Below are 27,058 nucleotides of genomic sequence, written 5' to 3'. Positions count from 1 at the left end.
CAATAAACAAAACTGACTGCAATAACTAAAGAAAGAAAATACTTCTGATTGTAAAATTAATCCTTCAGAATTTCAGATTTCTTTACAATGTGATAGCAAGTCTGAAAACTGATGTAGTGGCGATATGTTTTAAAATGTGTAAAAATGTATTGTTGAATTTATAACAATTCTCTCTTTATACAAATGTTGATGAACTATTTTAATAATTGTGATTTGAATTTTTAATTTTGTGTCAATTTTACCATGTTTTATTGACTTTTAAAAAATTATTACACATAAGTCTGTGTAATAATGTATAATAATTTTTTAAAAGTCAATAAAACATGGTAAAATTGACACAATAAAATTAAAAATTCAAATCACAATTATTAAAATAGTTCATCAATAATCCAGTTCAATAACTTCTAATAGCCATACTACTATTACAGGTTAATGTGGAAGAAATATACAATTATGCTGAGGATGTTCAATTTTCTTTGGTCTTGCTGCTAGCTTGACCAAAACAACCAAAAGCCTTCCTCATCCTTTTTTCCTTCTTTTTCTTTCTAGCTGTCTACTCACTCACAGCAACTCTAGACGATTTACAAATAAAAACACAATATTAAAAAAAACACAATAAAAATAAAAAACAACTCATCCCATGCCCCTGGTGGCAACAGTTTAGCTTTATCTTTGCAATCTTCTCCTTCCCCTCTGGCCGAGTGATTGATTTCCAGTACAGGTAGTCCTCAACTTACGACCACAATTGAGCCCAAAACCTATGTTGTTAAATAAGAAAATGCCCTATTTTACAATTTTTCTTGTCACTTTTGTTAACTGAATCACTGCAGTTGTTAATCACACAGTTGTTAAGTGAATCTGGTTTCCACATTGACTTTGCTTGTCAGAATGTCACAAAAGGGGATCATATGTCCCTGGGACACTGCAACTGTCATAAATGTGAGTCAGTTGTCAAGCATCTGAATATAAATCATGTGACCATGGGAATGCTGAAATGGTCATAAGTATGAAAAATGGTCACTTTTTTCAGTGCTGTAACTTTGAACAGTCACTAAATGAACTGTTGTAAGTTAAGGATGACCTGTTTTAATACTCCTAATGGCCTAGGTTTTTAAAAAATGAGAATCCTTTCTGTTACTTGTAAATCCCCAAGACTGCCCTTTTCTTCTTCAGTCATTCAGTTGCTTCTAAATTTTCATAACCTAAAAGACATTATTTAATCAGCAAGTCTGTTATAAACTACCTCTATAAGTCCTTGTAAACTCCCGTGTAAATTCCTGTGCCATCAGTACTCAGCTTTCTCTTCTGTCTTCCTCCTTTTCAATTGCCTTCAATTTTTCCAAATAATTTTTGGGTTTAATTTTTCCATTGATTTGTGCCTTTACATTGTGTCCAAAGTATTTAAGCTTTTAATGCTTGCACTGAGCAGCTAGATTCTTGTGATCCAAGGTATTGTGAACAATTTTATTCAGCACAATTCAAAAGCATAATTTTTCCATTGTTCAGCTAATTTAATGTTTTCAGAGCAGAAATGATTGAATGAACATTAGCCGTCTTGGAACCAAAGAAGTCAAATGGATTGGAACATCAGATGTTTTAGAGCAGACAAGAAAATTGTGTAAGACACGGAGTCACTCTGATTATTAATTAATGTCAAAGTCAGTACGTGGATTTTTCCCTAACATGTATCCTTCTGATTTCTTTAGTCTGATTCCCTGTAAAGTAATTCAATACAATTCTAATGAATCTGATCATAACTCATTTTTCCGAGATGAATGGACTCTTAAAATTTACAGACCTGGACTATTAAGTAATTTTTATCTCATTACAGAATCCACATGTTGTCCATTATCAGAAGCATGGTGGTACAGTGGTTAAAATGCAGTACTGCAGGCTACTTCTGCAGTAGTTCAAGCAGTTCGATTCTTACTGGCTCAAGATTGAATCGACCTTCCATCCTTCCCAGGTCAGTAAAATATGGACTCATATTGTTGGGGGTAATATGCCAACTCTATAAACTGCTTAGAGAGGGCTGCAAAGCACTGTGAAGCGGTCTGTAAGTCTAAGTGCTATTGCTATCAACATAATATAGCAAAGACTTTGGATTAGTCACTTTGATTTGCATTTTTAAAAATTTTATCTGCTTTATTGGTTTTGCTACATTTTAAATTACCCACTAACTTATCCAAATAATTCAGATAGATTGACTAAAAATATTAGCACAGCAGCATTAACAACTACTGAGGTTGACGATTAAGACTCTGTTTTTGATGTGTTCTTTATTATATTAATATCTCAGTTTCAGTATGAGGAATAAACAGGGTAAACTAGAAATCCAAGCACATAAGGGCACATATGATATTGTTGCAGTTACCAAAACTTAGTGGGATGAAACTCATGAATGGAACACACAGCTGGAGATATAAATTGTTTAAAAGAAACAGATCTAATAAAAGAGGAGGTGCTATATATAAGAAATAAATACATCTCTACAAAAATAAGCAGAACAATGATGAAAATTATCTTGAATGCATTTGGCATTTAAAATTGCCATTGGTATCTAATATAGGCCACCAAACCAAACTGACAAACTTTTTGCCAATCAGTTAGCTAAGGTATGGAAGAAGCATACAACAATAGTAATGGGGTACTTTAATTACCCTGACATCAAATGGGAGACAGATTCTGCACCTAGTGGAAGATCAAACAGATTCCTGGAAAACCTAGCCTATAGCTTTGTCTCCCAAAAGATAGAGAAGGGATCTAAGAGGGTTAGTCATACTAGAATTCTCACTAAAAGAGATGAAATGATAGAAAGGGTTGAAGTTACAGGAACTATGTGGGAGTGGAGAATGACCATGCAATATTAGAATTCAACATAATGCAAGCATAAGCAATAGAACAAAGTCAAAGTAGAGTTTTGGACTTTAAGAGAGCTAATTTTAATAAACTTAGAGAGCTTGGGAAGCATTCAATGGATGAAAATTGTCAAGAGGAAGAAAGAAGCTTGGGAAACCTTGAAAAGTGAGATTATAAAAGTCCAGCCTAGTACAATGCCAATGAAGAAGAAAAATTAGAGATCTCAAAAGAAACCAGCATGGGTGCCAAAAGACCAAATGGGCAAGTATTAAAAAATGGAAACAGGGGCACATATGTAAGGCAGAATATCAGCAAATAGCCCAAACCTACAAAGAGAAAGTCAGGAAAGCAAAGGACCATAATGAACAAAGGCTTGCAACAAATGTCAAAAAGAACAAGAAAAGCTTCTTTCAACAAGTAAAAATACAAGAAAAAAGTCAAGCAAACAACTGGTCTCTTAATGGGAGGAAATGACAAGGTGACAAGGAGCAGAAAGAAAGCAGAACTGCTTAGCTCATTATTTTTTTTGCATGTCTTTACACACACACACAAAAAAACGACCAACCAATATTTTTTTTTTGTAAAATATAGATTAGGAATGCAAGTCAAATAAGCAAGAAAATGATAAGAGAACCCCTATGATTGTAGATGAGTTCAAATCACCAGACCAAATCCTCAAAGTTCTGAAGGAACTGACAGATGTGATCTCAGAAACATTTGACCATATCTTTCAAAGATCCTGGAGCACCAAGGAACTACCAGATGAGTAGAAAAGTGATGTGGTTTCAATCTTCAAAAACCTACAGACTTATCAGACTGGCATCAATACCTGGGAAGATTCTGGAAAAAATAATCAAGCAACAAATCTGCAAATATGTAGAGGCAAACAAAGTCATAACCAGAAGCCAACATGGGTTTGTCAAAAACAGGTCATGCCAGACAATTCTTATTGCATTCTCTGACAATGTGACAAAATTAGTGGCACAGCAAAATACTGTGGATATAATTTTCTTTGACTTCAGTAAGGCATTTGATAAAGAAGACCACAATTTATTACTTGATAATATAGAAAAATGTGAGATAGCATCACCTCCAGATGGATTTGTAACTGGCTGACCAACCACACCCAAAAGTAGTACTTAATGAACTGCATTTACATGGAGGGGAGCATGCAGTCCGGTTACTCAAAGCTCTGCCTTAGGCCAAAATCTTTGTAAGTTTTAGACAAGGTGAACTCACAGAAGATGAACTCGTCAAATTTACATATGACACCAAACTGGAATTGCCAATACTCCAGAAGATAGGCTCAAGATGTAGAAAGAACTTGACAGACTTGAACATTGGATCCTATCTAACAAAATAAAATTCAATGAGAAAAATAAGGTTCTACATTTAGGTAAGAAAAACTAAATGCACAGGCTTAGAATAAGTGCTATCCAATCTTGATCTAGCTAGAATCCTGGTGGACAATCACTTACATAAGAGTTGCAGCTGCCAAAAAGCCAATGCAATCCTAGGCTGCATTAACATGATAGAATCAAGATCACATGATATGCTAGCACTTTATAATTCCTTGGTAAAACCATACTTGGAACAGTGCATACAGATTTGGTCACAATATAAAAAAGATGTTGAGACTCTGGAAAGAGTGCAGAGAAGAGCAGCGAAGATGATTTGGGGGACTGAGGCTAAAACATACAAAGAACACTTGCACGAATTGGGTATGTGAAAAGTCTAGTGAAAAGAAGCACTAGGCATGACATGAGCAGTGCTCCAGTATTTGAGGGACTGCCACAAAGAAGAGGGTGAGTGTCAACTTATTTTCCAAAGCACCAGAAGGCAGAAGAAGAAGGAATGAATGGAAACTAATCAAGGAGAGAAGCAACCTAGAACTAAGGAGAAATTTCCTGACAGAACAATTAATCAGTGGAACTTGACTTGCCTCCAAAAGTTGTGAATGCTCCAGCACCATAAGTTTTTTAAGAAGAGATTGGGCGACCATTTGTCTGAAATGAGATGGGGTCTCCTGCCTGAGCACGGGGTTGGATTGGAAGACCTCCAAGGTCCTTTCCAACTGTTAAGTCTGTTTTTCAGCCGAGCAACTCAAACGGAGACGGTGCTGGCTGGCTCTTTTCCTTTATTTCAAGGGTGGTGGGATCTCTACTTCGTACACAGCTTCAAAATTGGATTTAGACTAAAGGCTGTACTTTCCCGCAAGCTTCCGAGGAAAGAGGCGGCCTTCCCATGGTCGGAGGTAAGCACTCGGGGACGACCGATTCTCCGGACGAAGGAATTCGCCCAACGCTCAACGCCACACGCGGAGATAAAAGACAAGCCCGTTTCCCTCGGCTCGCGTGGGCCTGCGCCCCAAGGACGCTTTCCTCGCGGAGTATTAGCAGGAGTTGGGCGGCCCGCGCTGCGCCTCCCTCTCCCCATTCCCCTGGGGGGCGTGGCTAGCTTTGCCTTTCGCCATGATGAGCAAATGACCTCGCGGGGAATGAAATTTAAATTCCACAAAGGCGAGAGAGTTCTTTGCTTCGAGCCGGACCCGACCAAGGCGAAGGTGCTTTATGATGCCAAGGTGGGATTTCTCCGCTCAGCGCGCGGCCCTTCTTTTCCCGCGCGCCAACCGCCGCCTCCTAACGGAAGCCGCCTCCTTTCTCTCCGGCGCTTCCGGGCGTTGTTTGTGTCGTTGTTGCCACTTGCGGGGCTTCTGACAGGAGCTCGGGAAGAGGAAGCAGCTCTCTTCCATTTCCGTTTCTCCCTCTTTAAAAAAAAAAAAAAAAAAAAGTAGGATTTAAAATTATTAAGATTGCGGGTGCCTCTATTTGAAATGGGCGCTGCACGACCACGTACGACGTCGGATAAGGGAAGAGATGGCCCCGAATGAAAGAAAGCTTCTCCTTTCTCTCTCCATCCACGCCTAATCGTATTTGTTGCAAAAGGGCCACCAATCCCGATGTGCATTTAAAACTTGTGTGATCCTCGGGGATAACACTAGTAAATGCTTGGTTACAATAGGCAAACGCTGTGTGTAGGTTACAATAGATCATTCTTTTATTTTCTGGTGAGTGTAAGATAAGCAGATTCTTCGGTTCTTAATCAGACGCAAACACTTGGTAATAAGCTGTTTTTTGTTTATATAGTACAGTCCAGATACAGTGCCAGTTTAACGCACACAGTTGAACTGCCTCTGGCATTTCATGCCTGTTTGCTCAGTGGAGTATATTAAAACTGCTTTCACACGTAGAAATGCCAGGTTTTTGTCTCTTCTGGTTAATTGGCAATGGATTTTTTATTTTTGTTCCCTGACTTAAAGTCTATTCAGTACCAATGCAATTTTTGCTGATTGGTTACTGGTATGCAAGCTTTTTTTTAAAAAGGAAATGGAATTTCATTTCAGAGTATTGTGACTATATTCTTAACATCTAACAGACCACCTACGAATCGTGTACCATTCCATAAGATTTGGGGGATGAAATTCAAGGACAAAATCATTGTCTTTTGTGGTAGCAGTGTTAGGGAATAGATTTGACAGCGGGTGTAAAACATTATAGGCCTCCCACATTCCATTCCACTCTTAAGTCTTTTGGAAAGCATAAAACCTCTACAATATGTGTCCTGGGTTTATATAGCATGCAGCACTACAATTGTGATTTAATGCATCATGTGGACCAATAACAGTCTTTGAGAGCAATATTCATCTTCATGATAAATGCACTAATTAGTCCCCAGCAACCCATTTTCACAAGATATTTTTCATTTTTTTGATATATATGTATGTATATATAATATATGCAGCTAAGTGTAATTTAAAAATGAAATAGTTTAACATATTTCTATATTTTAAAATGGAGATGTTCCCTTGATTGGTGACAGTTATTTGATAGATTTGAGCATTGTAATAGAGCTTGCTTCCTTGTGCAAAAATGCTCCTGTAATTATAAATTAAGGTGTGCAATTGAATTTGGATTTTGCAACTTGGTATATATTTTGGTCATCCCAATATAAGACATTGAGACTCTAGAAAGAGTTCAGAGAAGAGCAACAAAGTTAATTAGGGAACTGGAAGCTAAAACATATGAAGAATGCTTGCAGGAATTGGGTATGTCTAGTTTAATGAAAAGGACTAGAGATGACATGAGAGCAGTGTTCCAATATTTGCCATAATAAAGCACCTGAAGGCAGGACAAGAAGCAATGAATGGAAACTCATCAAGGAGAGAACCATCCTGATAGTTAGAATGAGTAATCAGTGGAACAGCTTGCTTTCAGAAGTTGTGGGTGCTCCATCACTGGAGGTTTTTAAGAAAAGATTGGATAACCATTTGTCTGAAATGATATAGGGTCTCCTGTTTGAACAGGAGGGTTGGACCACAGGATCTCCAAGATCCCTTCCACCTCTATCATTCTGTATAGAATTTGCTTCAAAGTATGATGCCTGAATTCTAGAAACCACTTCATATGGGCCAAATATAGCCTGCAAGGTTTCAAATAATAAAGGTAGGATAATAAATAAGGGAAGAAACATCCAGAATATTCCAAGAGGAAGCAGCTGATTTTTAGTTAATCATGAAGGTTGAGCTTGATGAGGAGTGATGGTTCACTTACTGCAGCGGTCCCCAACCTTTGTGACGGTGGCCCAGCTGGGGTTGGGAGAGGGGAATCAGGCCGCACAAGCAGTCGGCTGGCACTTGTGCACACAGCTCAACTTGTGGAAGTTGAGCTGCGTGCATGTGTGCATGCATGCCAACCTGCTGCTCACACAAGTTGAACTGCACGTGCATTGGTGCCGGCCGGCTGTTCGAACAGCCCAGTTCTCAATAGGCCATGGCATAGCAGTGCGTCCTGGCCCAGGGGCTGGGAACCCCTCCCTTATTGTATTCCTATTGTCTGACTTGCTTGGGAATAAAATGCAGCAAGGATGATATGGATTTCACAACAGGATTTAATTTATATATGCTTAGCCAATAATATAGATGTGTCAATCGTACATAAGAGTTTTCAAAATAAACAGTAAGTTTTTAAAGCAAATTTGTATTCTTCTTTTCGGGAGGGGGAGTAAATGAATTTCTTAAAGTAGGCAAGAAATCAAATTTTGAAAACCCAGTGACAAGTAGCAATTAATAATTCATATTTGGAACAAACATATAACTGAAAAACAACTTTGACAATTTATATTCATAAATAATTGCCTGTTGTTAATATTCTTGGATCCATTCTATAGAATATGACATACATCACAATAACACCAAAATAACGTAATGATATCATTAAGGAAATATTGCTATGGCAGGCTGTGTAATGTTATCACACCTTTGCCCCTTCAATCACCTATCCCTTACTGACTTTTAAAGGAAGTAAATACCAAAACTCAATACAGTTATTTATTTTACATTTGTTGCAAATTGAGGTAGTTTATTCCGGTCAGTTTAATTTTTTTGTAATAGATGTTATTGCATTCAAATACTGCATTTAATCTCTGAAATATAATCTTTTAAAAAGAAGTGGTGGAATATTTTCTTAATTACTGTACTTTGCTTAAAATCCTATGTTATAAGACATTGAATTGTAAAAAAGGATTTTAATAATTGGAGTGCATGTCTATAAAAGTGTTTGTGTAAGCATACATGTGTTTGATTTTAGATTGTTGATATTATTATTGGAAAAGATGAGAAAGGAAGAAAGGTCCCAGAGTATCTGATTCATTTTAATGGTTGGAATAGAAGGTGAGCATATATTTAAATAAAAATATCACATATTCCCAACTAGGAGAGAATTACTAATTCAGATATAATCCATACTACTCTAGACTAAGCTTGGACTTTAATATGTTCTGATTGACTTTAAAAATGATTTGGAACTTCTGCTGGTACAAAGTGCTGCTAAATCGTAAGTCCTTGGTAGTTAATCTGCATAGCACACTGGTTGCCAGCATGTTTCTGTCTTTAATTTTAAATCATTTGAAATCTTGATTCAGCAGATTTTATATGCAAATCAAATTTCCATCTCAATATCTCCCCTAAAATGATGGCCTTACGTTATTGAAATGAGGAAATTCTATTAATTTTATCTTAACTTTACAAAATCCCCAGATGGTTTATGCTATTTGTATAGTAACATCAATGTTTAAATAATTCTTACCTGCTCAATACAGAGTGCCACTTAAGATTAGTTGGGAGCTTAGGAGATATATGCACGGTAACGTTCAAATTCATTTGCTGTTTATCTGATATGTTCAATCAGCTTGGTAGACATCCTTTATAATATTATATTTATTATTGATTTTTTTTTTAAAAAAAACTACTTAGTTGGGACAGATGGGCAGCTGAAGATCATGTACTTCGTGACACTGATGAAAACCGCAGATTACAGCGCAAATTGGCCAGAAAAGCTGTGGCTCGCATGTAAGAATCAAATATGGTTAACACTTTTTTTGAAATAGATTAAGTCTTTTTCAGATGACTTAATTTCAGTATCAGCTGCAGTTCTTTAATTCTGGATATCTGCCGTAGCTATTCTATATGTGCAGATGATTTTTCCAGTTTGTTTAAATATATAATATTTTGTACTGTAAAATATTTGGTGCCCTTATAAGGTCACATATTGCTGATATAATAGCAGGAAAATCATGTCTGATTTAAGAGTTTTATAAAATAGGGAGAATACTTATTAGTAGCAGGTAGAAAAACAAGACAGATTTTCTTTTTCTGCTGTTCTTATGGAAGAAGGAATTACTTGCTGATTTATACTGCTGATTTATTTTTATTCATTCTTAAAATAATGGTTTTATTTTGGCTTAGATAACATGATACAGATTACTGGACAAAAGTAAACTAGGCTCTGATCAATGGTAAACTGTGGAGAGGGAAAAAGAAGATATGTTACTGTAATTTGTGTGAATTGACCCCTGTATATTTGAAAACTATGTTTTTATGTTCAGAGAAAGAAACCAAAATATGCCCCTTTTCTCAATGCTAATTTTTACTTTTACTGCTTTAAAGCAGGTAAAAAAATCATGTTAGCTAATTGGTAGCTTATCTTCAATCTTCTTTAGGAGAAGAAAAGGAAAGAAAGGGCGTTGCAGGTTGCCAGGTGTTGATTCTGTACTGAAGCTCCTTCCTACTGAAGAAAATGAAAAGACTAGTGAAAAGTGTAAGTTGGCTTATAGAGGATGCTTGTGCCATCTAATTAAAAATTGCATATAATAATTAAATATTAATATAGTTAATAAGCAGGAAAATAGTTAAGTTCTGTTCCACAGGTACTTGCAACTTAAAATAAATGTTGATTAAGGTAGTTGTAGTATAAATTCTAACATATATTGTACAATATAAATTGTAAATATAAATAGATATATTGAATGTAGGTAGACCTGTGGATTGTTTTCTCTCTTTTTAATATCTACATGGATAATTGAATTTAACCAGTACATTAAAAATATTAAAGAACATAATAAATATACACTCTGGGATTCTTTTTAGGTACAATATAGTCTAAGTAGCTAACAATCATCAAACCACTTTATGTAAAAACTAAAAAACAGCAATCCCATCTTTCCTTTCACTCCCTGGAAAACTAGGAAGGATCCCTTCTGAAATGCTTCCCATTCCCCTTCTCCTTATGTGGACTGAGCCCTGATGGCATAGTATTTAGAATGCAGTATTACAGGCAAATCTGCCCACAGCCAAGATCCTCAGCTCAAGGTAGACTCAGCCTTTCATCCTTCCAAGGTTGATAAAATGAGGACCCAGATTGTTGGGGGCAATATTCTGACATTTGTTAACTGCTCAGAGAGTGTTATAAAGCACTATGGAGCAGTATCTAAATCTAAGTTCTATTGCTATTGCTATTTTACATGCCAATTATTCAGTTTATGTCTCTTGCTCCTGTCTTTCAAGATCATTCATACATATCATTATAAATTGACATCATTTGATAGAGGGGACCTGACTTGTGGATGGGCAAATATCCTGAGGAAGGAAGTGAGTCCACAGATAACATGACATCCCACTAGGTCACAGCCTAGATCGGGGTGTCAAATTGGCGGCGCGTGGGCTGGATGCGTCACGTAGGCCATGCCCTCCCCACTCCATAAAGGGAAAAATGAAACATCATCTGATGGCAAAGTGATGCCATGAGTTTGACACCCGTGTTCTAGATAATGACTCTTCTTGTTCTTCAAAGCCATTGGCTGTGCCCTCTGCATTAAACAGAGTTAGCAAAAAGAAAAAAATTGACCAGGTCTTCCATCTGTTGCTTTGATTGGAGTTGTAATCCAGAAGAATCCCAAGTTTAGTTTAGTTTAGTTTATTGTCATTGCACCTCGTACAACAAAATTAAATACCATCTTCAGTGTACAATTTGGGTCCCACTACTGTTGTATCATCTACAAATTTAGTAATAGTATTACTAGCGTGAGTAGGAATGCAGTCATGCACATAAAGAGTATAGAGTAAGAGACTCAACACGCAACCCTGTGGTGTACCAGTGTTAAGAATAAGGGCTAAAGAGGTATGATCACCTAATCTGACCCTCAGTGAGCGGCCAGACAGGAATTTCATAATCCAAAAGCAGATTGAATAAGAAAGTCCAAGGTCCAGAAGTTTAGACACTAATCTATGTGGAAGAATTGTGTTAAATGCAGAAGTAAAATCTACAAAAAGCATCCTCACATAGCCTCCCGCTGTTCTAAATGAGTCAGAGCAGTGTGAAGAGTGATGGCTATAGCGTCCTAAAGTTACCTGCTTTTTAAAGTGGGGATCATTATTATTCCTACCAGGACCTCAAATCAAAGCCAAAATAAAGCTAGATTTCTTAACAATAGACAGAATTCTGTCTTGTAGAATTCGCTTTGGACTTTCCAGACACCAGGTCAGGATTTTCATAATATTCTAGCTTGGCCTGGGATGGCAATATATTCACATATTGTGATATCTAGTCTCAAACGAACAGATTTCTTCTATAGTGGCTTCCTGTAGATGGCAAGTGTGACAGGAAATAAAAATTGTGTTATTTCATATTGGAATAACTACCTTCTCCATGTGCAGTAACTGAAGCTCCCTGCTAAAGAAGGAGTAGAACCAATAGAAAGCAGTGTTTGCAGTGTTTAAATGGTGAAGGCTAGCATGTTAGATAGTATCAAATGCCAATGAAACCAGGAGGAGTACAGTTCTCTCCCTCCATATACGGACTATTACTCATAAGGGTGCATAGTGTTGTTTCCCTTCCATGTCAAGTCTGCATCATATTGAAAAGATTGGAGATTGACCAGGATATTGCATGGTTGGATCAAGAGATGATCTGTTTAGAAGTGATTATGTAATCACTTTTTTCAAGACTGATGGCATTATCCCTTTCTTAAACGTTTACCATCTCCCAAGTTAACCACATAGTGTCCATCTGCACAATTCATTGATCCAGCTTGCAGGAAGCAGAATTCATGCTCTAGAAGAGCCCGTCTGCTTCCTCTGTCTCTTCCACAAGCTCAAAAGAATCTCAAATAATCTTACAAGATGTAAGTAATTTGCCCTACCTATCTAATACTTCAGTCATTCAAAATGCTTCAAGGTCATAGTAAAGTGGTGCCCAACATAATACTTCCATGAAACCAATTCAGATTCCATAACATTCTACATCTTGGAAGAGGTAGACTTCCAATTCCTATTATTTATGTTTGAAATTAAATAGCCTAAACATTTTTGTGCTTTGTTTAAATTCTATAATTCAGCTAGAACCTCTAGTTAATATGCTGTCTTGGTTTTGAAAAGTAACATTATTAAATGTAATATTGTGACAAATGTATTAAATGTGAATTCATTTCTTTTTTAAACAGCTATAAGTAGTTCTGATGATGATGATAGTGATGAAGGAACAGAAGAGGAGCTAAAGAGTGAAGAAAGTGACATTGATGAAAAGATAGAAATGGTAAGTTTATATAAATTTTGTCAAAAAAATTTAAGTATAAAGAATGAGGATATTAATTTTAGAGTGAATAATTAAGCTATGCAGATGCCGGTGGGGAAAAAAGGAAGTTAAAAAGTACCTTTGTTTTATAAAACATCTCAATAAATCATATGATTTTATAAAACATTTTCACGTTTAGAGGTATATTGTTAAAAATACAGGTTAATGTAGAGACATTGTAACATTTGGGTTAAAATGTGATATTGTTGCTAAATTAGTCAGAACTATAGATTGTCCTTGACTTACAACCAATTGATTAGTGATTGTTCATAGTTATGATAGACTCAAAGTTATGAACAGTCCTCAATGTTACTGGCTTGCAGTGTTCTGTGGTCACATGACAACCAACTGCAGAATCTTACAGTCATGGCAAAAATGCCTATTGCAAAAGCTGGATTTAAACTTATGACCAATCATATGATTTGCTTAATTATGTGGTTTGCTTAACAACTACAGTGATTCAGTTACTGACTGTCACAAAAATAGTCATTAAACCAAGTCCAGTCACTTGACTCAACTTATGACCACAATGACTTACAACCAAAATTCCAGATAATTGTGGTCGTAAATCAAGAATTATCTGTACCACAATTATCTTAGAATTATCTTAGTAATTTTACCGTATATGCCGGCGTATAAGACGACCCGGCGTATAAGACGACCCCCCAACATTTCCACTCAAAATATAGTTTGTTATATACTCGCCCCCTCTTCCGCACGCCTTCCACTTTTGCACTTTTTTTTTTTTTGAGGCACTTTTGTCTACCGTGGAAGCGAATCCCGTGAAGCTGAAAGGAGCAGCCAGCCTTCTCCCAGCTCCCAAGGAAGCAGGCTCGCACCGCCCGGGCTCCGCTGAGGTATCCAGCTGGGGCTGTCAGGAGTTGTTACCGCTGGCGCGGCTCCGCGCGGCTCCAGTCCTGCGTTGCCTCGGGAAGGGAAAGGCAAAAAGGAAGAGCCGCGGCTTTTGCCTTTCCCTTCCCGAGGCAACGCGGGACTGGAGCCGCGCGGAGCCGCGCCAGCGGTAACAACTCCTGACAGCCCCAGCCGGATACCTCAGCGGAGCCCGGGCGGTGCGAGCCTCGTTTCCTTGGGAGCTGGGAGAAGGCTGGCTGCTCCTTTCGGCTTCACGGGATTCGTTTCCACGGTGCGCAAAAGTGCCTCAGCCGCGGGCAGCCGCAGTGCTTCCCAATTACTATTTGCCGGCGTATAAGACGACCCGGCATATAAGACGACCCCCCCAATTGGAGGCATCTTTTTCAGGGCAAAAAAGTCGTCTTATACGCCGGCAAATACGGTAGTTTGAAATTATAAATATATGAGCACTTTTGTCTGTAAGGCAATGTTTATTATCTAATATCAGTTCAAATTTGCACTGTAGAATATGTGTGCTTATTACAACTTTTGATTTGGGGGCTGGATCCAGACCTTTGGAAAATTCCTCACTCTAATCTATGACCCTAGAACTAGACGATAATTCTTAAAAGAAATGATCAACTTACTGGTATCCATTGCATAATTCATGTCTTGAATTGAAGCATATTATCTGCTCTTTAAAAAGCTAAGGAGATGCAGGGCGATAGCAAAGTTACATGATGATCAGCTAACTTTTCTGAACAAATTGTTAGAATGTTATTTTAAAAAAACTAAAAATATTAAACACATAGAAGAACAAGAATTGCTGAAAGGAAAATCGGCAAGATCGATGCCGATTTTCCTTTCAGCAATTCTTGTTCTTCTATGTGTTTAATATTTTTAGTTTTTTTAAAATAACATTCTAACAATTTGTTCAGAAAAGTTAGCTGATATGAATCCTGCTTCACCAACCTTCTGGAGGGATTTAAAAAAAAATTATTAGTAGGAATCTAGAGGAGGATGACCATTGCATACCTTTCAACAACACTTTGATAGTTTCTTGTCAAAAGCATTTGAGAAAGTTTAGCAGTCATGGGGCATATAGCAGATAAGAGGACTTGTCCTTTAATGGATTGCTATTATCTGTAACTAACCAGGAAAATGAGACTGGGAGTTCTAGTAAGGAGATCAGTAAGTATGTTGATTCATAGCTGTAAAAGAGGCAAGTTCGATGCTAAGGATAATTAGGAAAGACTGAAAACAAGGTAGATTTTATAAAAGCACTGAGATATATACAAACACCAAGATATAGATTTGAATTGGACTTTTATCTTGAATAAAACTATTTTGGATGCTCCTCTTTGCTTTGATCTGCAACAGGTCCTTATTTGTGATTTCAGGATTTATCAGGCTTTGATGTATGCCTCATTAGATAGTTTCAATATTCCTAATAGTCTATTATATTTAATACAGTATAACTAAATTTAAGGTTTTTTTAAAAAATATTGATTATATTGATACAGAAAGAAGAGCAAGAGACTCATGCTAAAAGAGATATGGAAGAAAGAGCAATAAACATTGAAATTCCTGAAATCTTGAAAAAGAAACTTGAAGAGGATTGTTACTATATTAACAGGCGAAAGCGGGTATGAAAACATTTTATGCAAATTAAAATAATTGGATATAGTAATACTAAACACTTGTATGCAAAAATTAACATTATTTGACAGTGTAATCACATGCACAATTTGTCAGATATAAGACTGATTAAGTTCAGTAGGATTTGATACCAGGTGACTGTATATAAATGTACAACCTATGCAAACAAATATGGAAACTACTGAAAAAGTATTCTACAGTACGATTTAATAGCAATTTGTTTTACTCACTTTGAAGGACGTAGATTAACTATAAGTTCAAATCTTCAGGATTCTCCATTTTGATTGCTTTTTTTATTTTCTATTCCACAGCTAGCCTGAAAGCATACTAGCTTTGGGGTGGCATAGGGGTAGCATTGGTACATTAAAATACTTGGATGTTGTCAAGGAAAAATAGATTTATGTTCTTAAATAAATTAAAGTAATTTCTTATTTGAATTAATTCATTTCATTATCAATCATATGATGATATTGACAAGAAAGAAGCTTCATACTCTTGCCTTAAATTAGGCTACTCAACTGAAAAAAAATAAGGACGTAATACTTATATGAGAAAAGTGTAAACTCCTTAGTGTTTACACGTAGTTTTGTTTAGTGAAAACAGAAAGGCAGCTTGTTTTTTAATTCTAAATATATGAACTTACTCTTTAATTTTTATTGCAACTTTTCTGACTTTCTGATATCTGAGTTTTAATGATAGAACACCTAAGACTGGCCCTTCTGGCCTGGCCAAGGTCCAACTTAGTTTTTATGGTTTCTACAGAGAACCAATAACAGACTTACCAATTGCCTGTAGGCAGCTCACAAACAGGAAATGAAGGCATACCCATCTCCTGTGGTTTTCCTGCAACTGATATTTGAAGCATTTCTTACCCTGGAAATAGGACTGAGAGTAATGACCATTGATATATTTGTTATCTATGAGTTTGTTAAAGTTCCCTTTAAAGCCTTAACAATGATTAAGGGACAAGAAATTGTGGGAATGCTAGAGTCAAGTGAGTTCCATATTTATTTCAAAAAAGGCAATTCAGGGGCAACTATTGAGAGAGGTAGGAAAAACTGCTCTGGCGAGACTCAGCCATACTTTCTTTTCTTCCATTCAGTTGTGTCTAATTCTCACAGACTACATGGACAAGAAGCTTCAAAATTGCTATCATTGTTTATAGAATTATGTATTTATTCCACCCTTGCTTTTTAAGTATAGCCTATTGACATCTGTGTTGTTCTTGATTCCTTGGTCTTGCCAGCTACATGAGGCTTGACAAGGTGTGAGAAAAATAAACATAATGGGATGAAAACTGTGCTGTACTCCTATCATACTTGTTTGTTTTCGTTTGTTCAGATTATAGGCTAGTGAGCAAGAGAGCGGAGAATAGATTTGACTGTTGTTTGAGGTGGTGTTCAACTATTTTTTTTGTAAAAAAGATCCATTTTATCTGTATAAGCACTATGTTTATTTGAAAGTATGAACAGAGAATGTAAATTAATTAATTTGGTGTTTTTTTTAATGTAGCTTGTGAAACTGCCATGTCAGACAAATATAATAACCATCTTGGAATCATACGTAAAGCATTTTGCCATTAATGCCGCTTTTTCAGCCAATGAAAGATCCCGTCACCATCAAATGACATCACATACCAACTTGAATCTCCATTATATCCCACCAGAAAAAAAGTAAGCAAACACTATTTAAGTGAATGTTTAAAATGAAACTCCAAGCTCTAATTAGTCGAAGATTACCTCTAATGAAGAATGTTTTAGAGATCTGTATAAGTATTATAGTGATATGTTAAAGAGTAGATCATAAGAAATGCATGTTATGTCAAAAAAAAGTTGATGAAAAGAAAGTTGTACTACAGTATTACAAAAAGTTGAAATTAGGTATTAGCAAGCTTAATAAATTTATTTCCTATAGTTTTGCTTTCATTTCACTTTGTATAAAGGAACAATTATGCTGTTCTTTTAAATAAGTCATATAGCCATTTAATAAGGCAACTATATCCATATTTTAACTTTTCTCCATTTGCCTAATTTCAACTTTTTGTAATAATGTAGTATAACTTTCTTTTCATCAACTTTTTATTGACATAACATGCATTTCTTATGATTACTCTTTAACATATCGCTATCATATTTATACAGATCTCTAAAACACTCTTCGTTAGAGGTAATCTTCGACTTATGACTACCGTATTTACCGGACTATAAGCCGCTACTTTTTTCCCATGCTTTGAACGCTGCGGCTTGTACAACAATGCGGCTTATCTATAGATTTTTCTTCGCTAACTGCCATCGGGGCGCAAAAACGACGCAAGAGGTCAATGCAAAAAAGAAGACGCTACCGGTAGTTTTTGGTGCACTTGACGCATATATATCTGCGGCTTATAGTCTGGTGCGGCTAATATATGTAAAAATATTTTTTTCTTTTAAAATTTAGTGGGTGCGGCGTATATTCCGATGCGCTCTATAGTCCGGTAAAATGCGGTAATAGATTCTGCCGATTATGGTGGTAAGTCATGTCAGTCATAAAGTGAGTCATCCACGTGACTGACCCAATTTTACAACCTTCTTTGTAGTGGTCATTAAGCAAATCCATGATCATTAAGCAAGTATGCAATTACTAAGTGAACCATTATTCCCTATGGGGTGTTTTTTGCCAAAACCAGGATGTAAAGGCCAATTTTTGACAAATATGTCATAAATTGCATTCATATGAATACAAAATGCTGCAAATAACTATAAATGCAAGTCAGTTGCTGAGCACTCAAAATGTGGTGGGGGGAGTGGTCAGCCATCACAACTTCAGAACTGGGTCATAAGTACCTTATAAGAGTCGCCTTAGGCAAAAAGGGCAGCATACAACTTTAATAAATAATACTGATTGTTATGACTTTGTTCTTCAAAATAAAATATTAACAGTTATATAAAGTACCTATTTCTTTTGTAATCTTATTTTTCTAGTGTTGAATTATGTAAAGAAATGGTGGATGGCCTAAGAATAACCTTTGACTTCACTCTTCCTCTTATTCTACTGTATCCTTACGAGCAAGCACAGTTTAAGAAGGTGACATCCTCCAAATTTTTTCTACCAATAAAAGAGAGTATAGCAAATTCTAACAGGTGGGTTTGGTTTTTTGCATTCCTTTCAAGAAATAGTATGGTTTTTAATGGCATTTTTTAAAACTTGTAATCAAAACTATAATTTTTACTGCCAGCCAGTAAGCTGAAAGAAGACATTTCAATAATGATGAAAGTTACATTGTTACTATTTAAAATGTTCTTTATTGGCCTTGTATATAGGCCCACAATAATCACTCAACATCCTAGTTCACCATATTTTTTATTTGATCAGAAATCAAGAAGAGCTTTCTCCAAGCCCACCTCTTCTGAATCCATCAACTCCACAATCCACAGATAGTCAGCCTGCAACAGGAGAACCTGCAACACCTAAACGCAGAAAAACGGAACCTGAAATCCTGCAGTCTCTAAGGCGTTCTACGCGTCACACATCCAACTGTGATAGGCTGTCAGAAAGCAGCGCTTCTCCACAGCCAAAAAGGCGGAATATTGAGACTCCTGCTTCAATGCCAAAATTATTTTTGCATCTTGAAAAAAGTGAGTTCTGTGTTAAGATGAATAACTAATTATATAAAAAGAAAAACAATGTAAAAGTGTTTTCAGTTTATTGGTTGTCTTTTAACAAGCTCAATGAAGCTTTGGGCATGATAAATTTGAGTGCTAATAATGAACATTTTTCAAAGGCGTTGTATATGTACTTTAAGCTTTTATAATAAACTTAAAATGTTTACATTATCAATATCACTATTTTAATAGACTGGGTCATGCTTACTGTAGTATGCTACATCCAGTCCCAGGGGTGGGCTTCAAAAATTTCAGCAATGGGTTCTTTGCCCGGTTGCTGAGTGGGTGTGACCATGGTGGGCGTGGCCTAGTCGGCCTCCTGCACCACGGCGAGGGGGGGCTTTTTTGCCTTCCCTGGGCTCCGGAGGCTTTCCTCAAGCCTCTGAGAGGGGGAAAATGGCCTCCCCTGGGCTTTTCACCCTCTCCCAGCCTCCGCGTGGACCCTGCACTTACCTCGCATCCAAAATAGGCCACGTGGAGATTCCTTGAAGGGGAGAGGTGGAGAGGGTTGGGAGGGGCCAGCCAGAGGTCGGATTTGGAGATTCTCTGAACCGGCCATAACATTAGCTTTAATTAGTTTTAATGTTTGCCCGAACCCGGGTGAACCTGTTGCAGCCCACCCCTGTCCAGTCCATATTGGATATGTCATGGGGATGTCTCCTGATCTGATTTTTGTTGTAGTAAGAATAGTTGCAGTTGATAAAAGCATGCTTGTGGTATAATAACATGCATTTCAAGTGTCTTCATGTAAATATGATGATAGTTCTAGCAACAAATAATAGTATTTGAGGAGGATGACTCAGAAATATAAGCAGAGCAATATTTTGTATTTTGAATTACTAGATACTAGAAACTTTTTTTTCATTTTAGCAATAGGCAGATGACTTTGAACATCAGTTCTGGTCTGTTTGTTTTATAGAAGCAGCTGAAACAACTTGTTTATTCTAATAACTGCAAAATCCATTATTGCATTGTTTTTTAGCAAAATGATTTGTCTGATTAAGCTACTAGCAATGTTTTGCCTTCGACATGAAGCTAGTTAGGTGACTTGAGTTAGTCACTTCTCTTAGCCCTGGAAATGAAATGGCAAACCACTTCTGAAAATCTTGCCAAGAAAATGGCAAGGCAGTTGCCAGGAATCCAAAACTGATTCAAAAGCGCACACACACTCAGAGCAAAGAATTATTAGCTCCTTGATATTAGTGTGTGAGGAATTGTGACGCTGGGGGATTAAAAATGTTATTAGAAATTACACTTTTATATATTTTGAATATTAGTCAAAGATAATGTGGTTATCACACATATTTATATTATTGAAATTTTATAAATATAAGATTGCCTATGTCAATGGAGAGAGCCTGTTTGGGGCAGCGGTGAAAGCATCAGGAGAAACCAGAAGACCGTGAGTTATAGTTCTACCTTGGGCACAAAGCCAGCTAAGTGATCTTGAGCCAGATATACTTTCTCAGCTAGGAAGAAGGCAATGGCAAACCAGTTCTGAAAATCTTGCCAAGAAACTGTGACGAGGAATCTAAACAAAAAGGTCAAAGGAACTTCTTTTTTTTTCATTCTTTTTGACTTTATTACTATGCTCAGATTCACTGTTGAAGAAGGTCAATGCAGACCTGTTCAAATCACAGGCCAACAGCAGCTTTAAAAGAAAAAGAAAATAAATAATAATAATAATAATAATAATAATAATAATAATAATAATAATAATAATAATAATAATAATAATAATAATAATAATAATAATAATAATAATAATAATAATAATGCACTATTACTACGTAGTACGCTATAGGAAAGTTCTGGTCTGCTACAAATAAAAAAGAAATACATAGTAAAGAAATTGGAGCCTTGAAAAAGGTCAAAGGAACTTCTTAACAGCTGTAGGAAATCTCTCACAGCTGAATAAGAGTACTTGTCTTTATATATCCATGCATAAAATAATGTCCTACTCTTTTCTTGAAGAAACTCCCGTCCACAGTGGGTCATCATCTCCTATTACGCTAACCCCTAGCAAAGAAGGTAGTGCAGTATTTGCTGGATTTGAAGGCAGAAGAAATAATGAATTGAATGAGGTAAGATTTTTTTTGTCCAAGACTATGATTCGAGATGTGAATCAAGATGTCTTTGAACTAGGAACCTACATTTGTCCAGATATTATTGAAATAGAGCTTGCATCATTTTAGCTTACTGTTTAATATGTACTAACCTCTTCCTTTCTAAATACAGTATGTTGGATTACAATGTTTATATCTTATAGGTGATATATTTAGAGCTGTAATTAAAGTTTAAAGGAAATCTATTGTGTATGAGAATTTGTATTTACAATTAATTGCGAACATAATTCTGTAAATTTTATTTTTTAATAAATGCAAACAGTTTTATTTAATAAATACACTGTTTTAAAAACAGTTTTGGAAATGGTTCTGATGCAGAAAGAAGAAAATTGTATAAATTATGAAGTTTTCTGTTTTACATATTTTAAACTACTAAGATAAAGATTTTGATAGTATTTAGTAATCCTGACATGATTTTAAATTAGATTTAGATCAAGACAAAGTTTATTCTAATTTTATTTTTAGGTGTTGTCATGGAAACTCATGCCAGAAAACTATCCTCCAGGCGATCAGCCACCGCCACCTTCTTACATTTATGGATCTCAACATTTGCTGCGCATGTTTGGTAACATATATGAACTTCTACAATGGTTTTTGTTATAACTTTATGCACTACATTTATTGAAGATTTTTAATTTGAAATTAATTCTGCATTCCTAGTAGGATTTAGTTCACTTAGGTACATATATGCAACAATATTTTTAAATAATCTGATTTATTTAGAAATATAAATCTCTCTTAAGAGGATTTTTTGTTTAAAAAATCAAGACTATATTTCAATCTAACTGACATTCCAATGTTTATAATAGGTTTCTATAAAGTATGGGTGATCTCAGGCCACTTATTAACTCTCAGCCCAAATCATGTTACGATGTTAAGGAGGGGTGGAGGGAGATAATTGGATGAAGGTAACTTTGAATGCTTAAATTAAAGATGGAGTATAAAAAAGTGGAAATAACAAATAAGGGGAAGTGTTAGTGGTAAACTGCTTTAAATTGAAAGAAAAACTGTCAAATGGGAAAGGTTGACATTTTTCCCTTTTTGTTTTTACAGTAAAGCTTCCAGAGATACTTGGGAAGATGAGCTTTTCTGACAAAAATCTAAAAGCTTTAGTAAAGCATTTTGAGTTGTTCCTAAGGTAACCTATGGATAACAGCAAATTTAGAAGCCTAAATATTCGAGAGCAGCTAGTAACTTGCAGAACAAACTTTTTAGTTATAGGAAAGTTATTTGTTAGATAGCTAATTCATCCTATAGGAGAAAAGTAGAAGAGTCTAATCAGGAAGTTTTAGCTTCTATAAAAATACTTTCCTTGTAATATTATAGGTAATCCTCATTTGGTATCTGTAATTAGGACTGGCACATGATTATTAAGTGAAGCAGTACTAAGGGAAAACTCACCTGACTGAAACTCTGCTACAATTTTACTCCAGTTGTCCTTTGCTTGTACAGTGTCATAAGGATATGACCCCAAAGAGTCAGGTGAGCCCAAATGGCGGAGAATGTTTCTAGACCATTAGGAAGCTGAATAAAAGGATAAAATCTTATAGCTCTTTTCCCCATTTCCCTACCTTTTGGACTGCTCATCTAATACTAGGATAATTAGCAAGAAGGGAATTAATGTTTGCATTTACATTCATTGGAGAGAAAGAGATTACAAGAGAGTAAGCAGACACACAATGGAGAATATATGTCTAGAGCAGGGGTGTTAAACTCACATGTCACGGCATCGTCATGTGATGTATCATGACTTTCCCCTTTGTTAAACCGTGCATGGGCGTGGCCAGCGAGTTTGACAGCCATGATCTAGAGGATGTTAGATGATAGCTGCTTAGAAGGTAAACGCTCCTGATAACTTTAGGCAGCAGGTTTGAGCTGGCAGAGAAATCTACAATCACAAAGCTGAATTGGTTAATTTGTGAATATGAGCACTCAGGTAAACCAGACAAGAAACAACCAGATAATCTAATGCTTATTATAAGGGTACATTACCAGAATCCTACAAGAGTCAAAGTAGAATCCCTCCCCCCCACACACCTACATTCATTATTTATAGCCTGGTCAATTAGAGTGGGTTCTTTCCCTGACCATTAAGCTCCTCCCCTTGCCATTATGTAGGAAGCATCTCCCACTGTCTTCCCTCAAGGTTATTCCCACACACCATTACAAATTAGCACTTTTTAGTGATATGGTGTGCTGCGGAGAAAAGCAGCTCAGCAAGAGATAGCTTGTTTAGGCAATCTCTCCACTCAGTAAGCAGAGAAAAAGGAAAAAGGGTCAGGCACAAGACAACACAAACCAGTAACTGATTGTAATGAGGAACACATGATTGAGAAAGAGAGAGAGCCTGCAAAGGTAAATATGGGCATTGGTCACAAAATTACCTTTTCATCGCTGTTATAACTGTGAACAGTTGCTAATCAAGGTAGTCACTAAACAAAGACTACTTTTATTGTGTATAGGAGATTGACAGAAATTATGTGCCATACGTATGATTAAAGAGACATTTCAGCGTATGTAGAACTTGCATATACAGTAGATTAGAAAGATAATTGTTTTTCCTGTATTTCTTAAGGTGTTCACGTGAAAAGAATATAGTTTTGTTCATACTATCAATTAATATATTGCAATAATAACCTGCAGGTTCATTGCTGATGTATATTTAGGATCTATTTTTTCATATAGAACAATATACCTGCCATTCAAAATTAATATATCTTAATTCTGCAGCACTGAATCAGTCCTTTTGACAAATGCCATATAATGCATAATGTCTGATTTTATCTGTTTTCTAATTAAAATATTTAGGAATATTATTTGTAGAAAAAATATTTTAGGGTAATATAACTTGCAGTAATAACCTGTGACCACTAGTCTGTACTATATGCAGATAATATAGTTCCAGTCTGGATTACTACAGCAAACAAAAAGTTCTTAATATATTAGATTAGAATTTTTATTTTGAAGTTCATGTGCTGGAAAAAGTATTTAATCATTAAGTGTACAATTATGATATTTAATTATTTTAGTTTCAAATGAGTTACATAAATTAGGAAAAAATATGCAAAATCTGTTTAAATAATGATCCGAATGAAAGCATTTCCAGAAGTATTTCAGTGGATTACTTGCAACTGTTCAAAGTTCAAAAGTAAGTCCTCTTGGATACAATGGGGGAACCACACCCAATTAACCATTTAAAAGATTTATAGTATAGGGTACTTGGTTAATTTATAGCAGTTTTTCAGAAGCATTTTAAGAGTATCTTGGATAATTTAACAGAACAAATAATCATACATATTTTATTTCTATAGGTTCCTAGCTGAGTATCATGATGACTTCTTTCCAGAGACAGCTTATGTAGCAGCCTGCGAGGCCTATTATACCACCAAAAATCCACGTGCTATCTACTGAAACTGTGGATGCAGTCAATTGTACAAACTGGGCACGTTCTATGTCTCCTATTTTATTGCATTACTTCAAGATCAAGAAAAATTGGAAGATATAATTATAATATAACAAAGGCTTTCTACAATGCTGTTCTTTTGGCATAAAGAAATTTTCATTTCATTTCAGAGCTATGCTGATGTTGCATTGTACACTCATCAGATAAATGAAGCTCTGCATTGACTGTTAATGCATAGAACTGCATACAAATAAAGTAAGAAAAAGGAAGAGATGCATTAGAAACAGACTTCAAAACTAATTCATCCTGTGTTCCACATTATTATAGCCTTGCTTCAGACTGACCTCTCATCATTTCTGTTTAAAAAGTGAATGCAGTTGCATTGTGCAGGTTGTTCATATTTGGGATTTTTTTCTATAAAATCTGTAAGAAACCACTTCTATGTTAGCATCCTTCATGAGGGATGGACTTGATGATACCTTCAAGGAAGCACTGTTAATTCTATGTAGGTCCATTTCACAGTGACCAAATAGCTTTGATTGGAATTAATAAATCCCATATATTGTTTGAATTGCTTCAGGGTGTTAGGGCTTTTTGTATTTAAGAAAAGGATATACTTCATAATTTTTTGGAAGAAAGAATGATGAAGTGATAGTTACTTGGCAAAATTTTGGATCTGGAAATACTTGAGTTTTGTTTTGTTTTAATTTTATAGTTCTTGCTTGTAAATCAACTAGAATTTATTTCTGAAAGTAAGAGAAGAATCAGAATATTTTGTTTATGTTAACAAAAGCTAACTGATTTCTAAACTGGAAGAGGTTGATAAATAGGGAAGAGCCATGCTATCATTCAGTTAGTCCGGTCTTACTACAGCACAACTTGAGAAGTTCATTAATTTCACTAGGATTATTATATATATTATATAATATAGGATTATTATGGTCAACTCATCTGATACATTGCAAATATAATATAATGTATAAAGACCCTGACCCTGCATGAGGCAATCTAACTAGAACAGAAGTCACCAATCCTTGGGTCAGGGCCCACTACCAGGCCATGGCCTGTTCGAAACTGGGCTGTGGGGCAAGCACATGCACGTGTGAAACTCCATTTGTGCGAGTGGCAGGTAAGGATGTGCACAAAGCTCCACTTGCGTGAGCAGAAAGCACTTGTGCTTACGCAAAGCTCCATTCGTGGGAATGGAGTTTCACATGCCAGTACAAGCACTCTGGGCCAGCAAGCTGGAAAGGTTGGGGACTGCTGAAATAGAATACTTCATATTGTACCCTGCCAATTACATAATAGAGCCCGATGAAGCAATCCTAATAAGTAATGGCAACCTAACTGCCTTATTTTAGAAATTCAGAGCATAAGCTCAAGTAGTTAATAGTTAAGAGCAGGAATAATAGTTGTGATCTCTGTGATAATGTGGACTATAACTGCAACCCCAACCAGCAGAGCCAAATGTTGAAAAATCTCAGCACAGAAATTGTACAAAAAACATTTTGTTGATAATAGTCTTCAACACTCAGGTCATGCTTTGTAATGCCTGCCATTCAGCTTCCAAATTCTTGCTGTTACATAGAGAACTTTTTTTTAAAAAAAAGGAGCATGTTAATATAAATGGGTGCAATTATTTTGATGCCCTTAAATAATATTTGAATGGACACCTGTTAAAAATGTGTGACCAGCTCTGTAATTTATGAGCTGTTATTTTGGTGCTAAATTCAGTATTGCATGTTGATTGATTGATTGATTGATTGCATGCATTATTTTTTTGACATAAATCCTAAATCTTAAAACAAATTTAGACTTTGGGTTGCAGCCATGTAGTGAGTGAAGCATTTATTAAGTTTGGTGTAAAATACTGTTTTAAAGATATAATTAAATATTAATATTGTATGAATGTAGAATAATAAATAACATTTTTGTCATTCTGTTTTCAGCATGTTTGAATGCTAACCACTGTATTTTATTGCATCCAAATCATGCATAGTGTCAGGCACAAATAACCAGGAGCATTAACTAAGTTCAAAACACAGAAGAGTTTGTTGTTGTTACCTATACACAAGAATCAAGTTAACTAACAGTCAAAGCTAAATTGGTACTAGATAAGAGTCAATGGTATTCCTGGGGGGTGGGGACTGAACTTGGATCTCTTATGACAACACAGTGATTCCAAACTGATGACAATTTAACTCTGCCTTCTAGCTTAGCCCGCTTTTCTCCTACACCTAGTAATATAAAAGCAGCCTACAATAGCTAAATTGGCCCAATCCCTTATGGCTGCTTTAGATGGGAAGGGGAAGCATTTGTATGTACAGGAACACAAAATACTTTGTGAGTCCAGCATTTGAAAATACTTCATTCCATCTTTCTTATTTGATGTTCAATATATTCATTTTTCTTAACTACTCTCATATGTCTATAGTATGCAATAGTACGTAAATTCTCCCACAAAGATATACCACATATTTATTGAGGTAAGATTTATCATAGGCAGAAATGGCTGACTGATTAAGCTGTTAATGTTACGTTAATTCATGTAGT

The 27,058-nt window shown here is 35.9% G+C and overlaps 1 protein-coding gene across 5 annotated transcripts; it reads left to right on the top strand.

Moving 5' to 3' along the window:
* Positions 1-4,480: 4,480 nt before the first annotated feature.
* On the top strand, positions 4,481-26,439 carry MSL3 (MSL complex subunit 3). Of its 5 annotated transcripts, none has more exons than XM_087967036.1 (13): positions 4,481-5,113; positions 8,505-8,587; positions 9,170-9,265; positions 9,916-10,013; positions 12,694-12,785; positions 15,200-15,322; positions 16,848-17,008; positions 18,296-18,454; positions 18,687-18,949; positions 20,951-21,060; positions 21,568-21,667; positions 22,156-22,240; positions 24,414-26,439. In XM_087967036.1, the coding sequence occupies exons 1-13, from the start codon at positions 4,817-4,819 to the stop codon at positions 24,511-24,513; spliced, it is 1,767 nt and encodes a 588-aa protein (XP_087823162.1). In that variant the 5' UTR covers positions 4,481-4,816; the 3' UTR covers positions 24,514-26,439. The 5 variants fall into 5 exon arrangements, 3 of the variants coding, with proteins under 3 accessions (XP_087823162.1, XP_026522701.2, XP_087823163.1); XR_015749865.1 differs by lacking the exon at positions 22,156-22,240 and adding an exon at positions 22,429-22,584 and having other exon boundaries at positions 4,484-5,440; XR_015749864.1 differs by having other exon boundaries at positions 4,484-5,440; positions 22,156-23,457.
* The last annotated feature ends 619 nt before the right edge of the window (positions 26,440-27,058 follow it).

The sequence above is a fragment of the Notechis scutatus genome, chromosome 5, assembly GCF_049901735.1.
Source record: "Notechis scutatus isolate UNSWTSFEM ecotype Mainland chromosome 5, rNotScu1.2, whole genome shotgun sequence".
Taxonomy (NCBI): domain Eukaryota; kingdom Metazoa; phylum Chordata; class Lepidosauria; order Squamata; family Elapidae; genus Notechis; species Notechis scutatus.
This window is presented reverse-complemented; position numbering and strand designations above follow the sequence as displayed.

Coding starts and splice junctions, on each gene's coding strand:
- MSL3 (XM_026666916.2), top strand. CDS start 4,817: ATGCTCCAGCACCATAAGTTTTTTAAGAAGAGATTGGGCGACCATTTG. Junction 9,266..9,915: donor AGAAAAGCTGTGGCTCGCAT/GTAAGAATCAAA, acceptor AATCTTCTTTAG/GAGAAGAAAAGGAAAGAAAG. Junction 17,009..18,295: donor TATATCCCACCAGAAAAAAA/GTAAGCAAACAC, acceptor TTATTTTTCTAG/TGTTGAATTATGTAAAGAAA.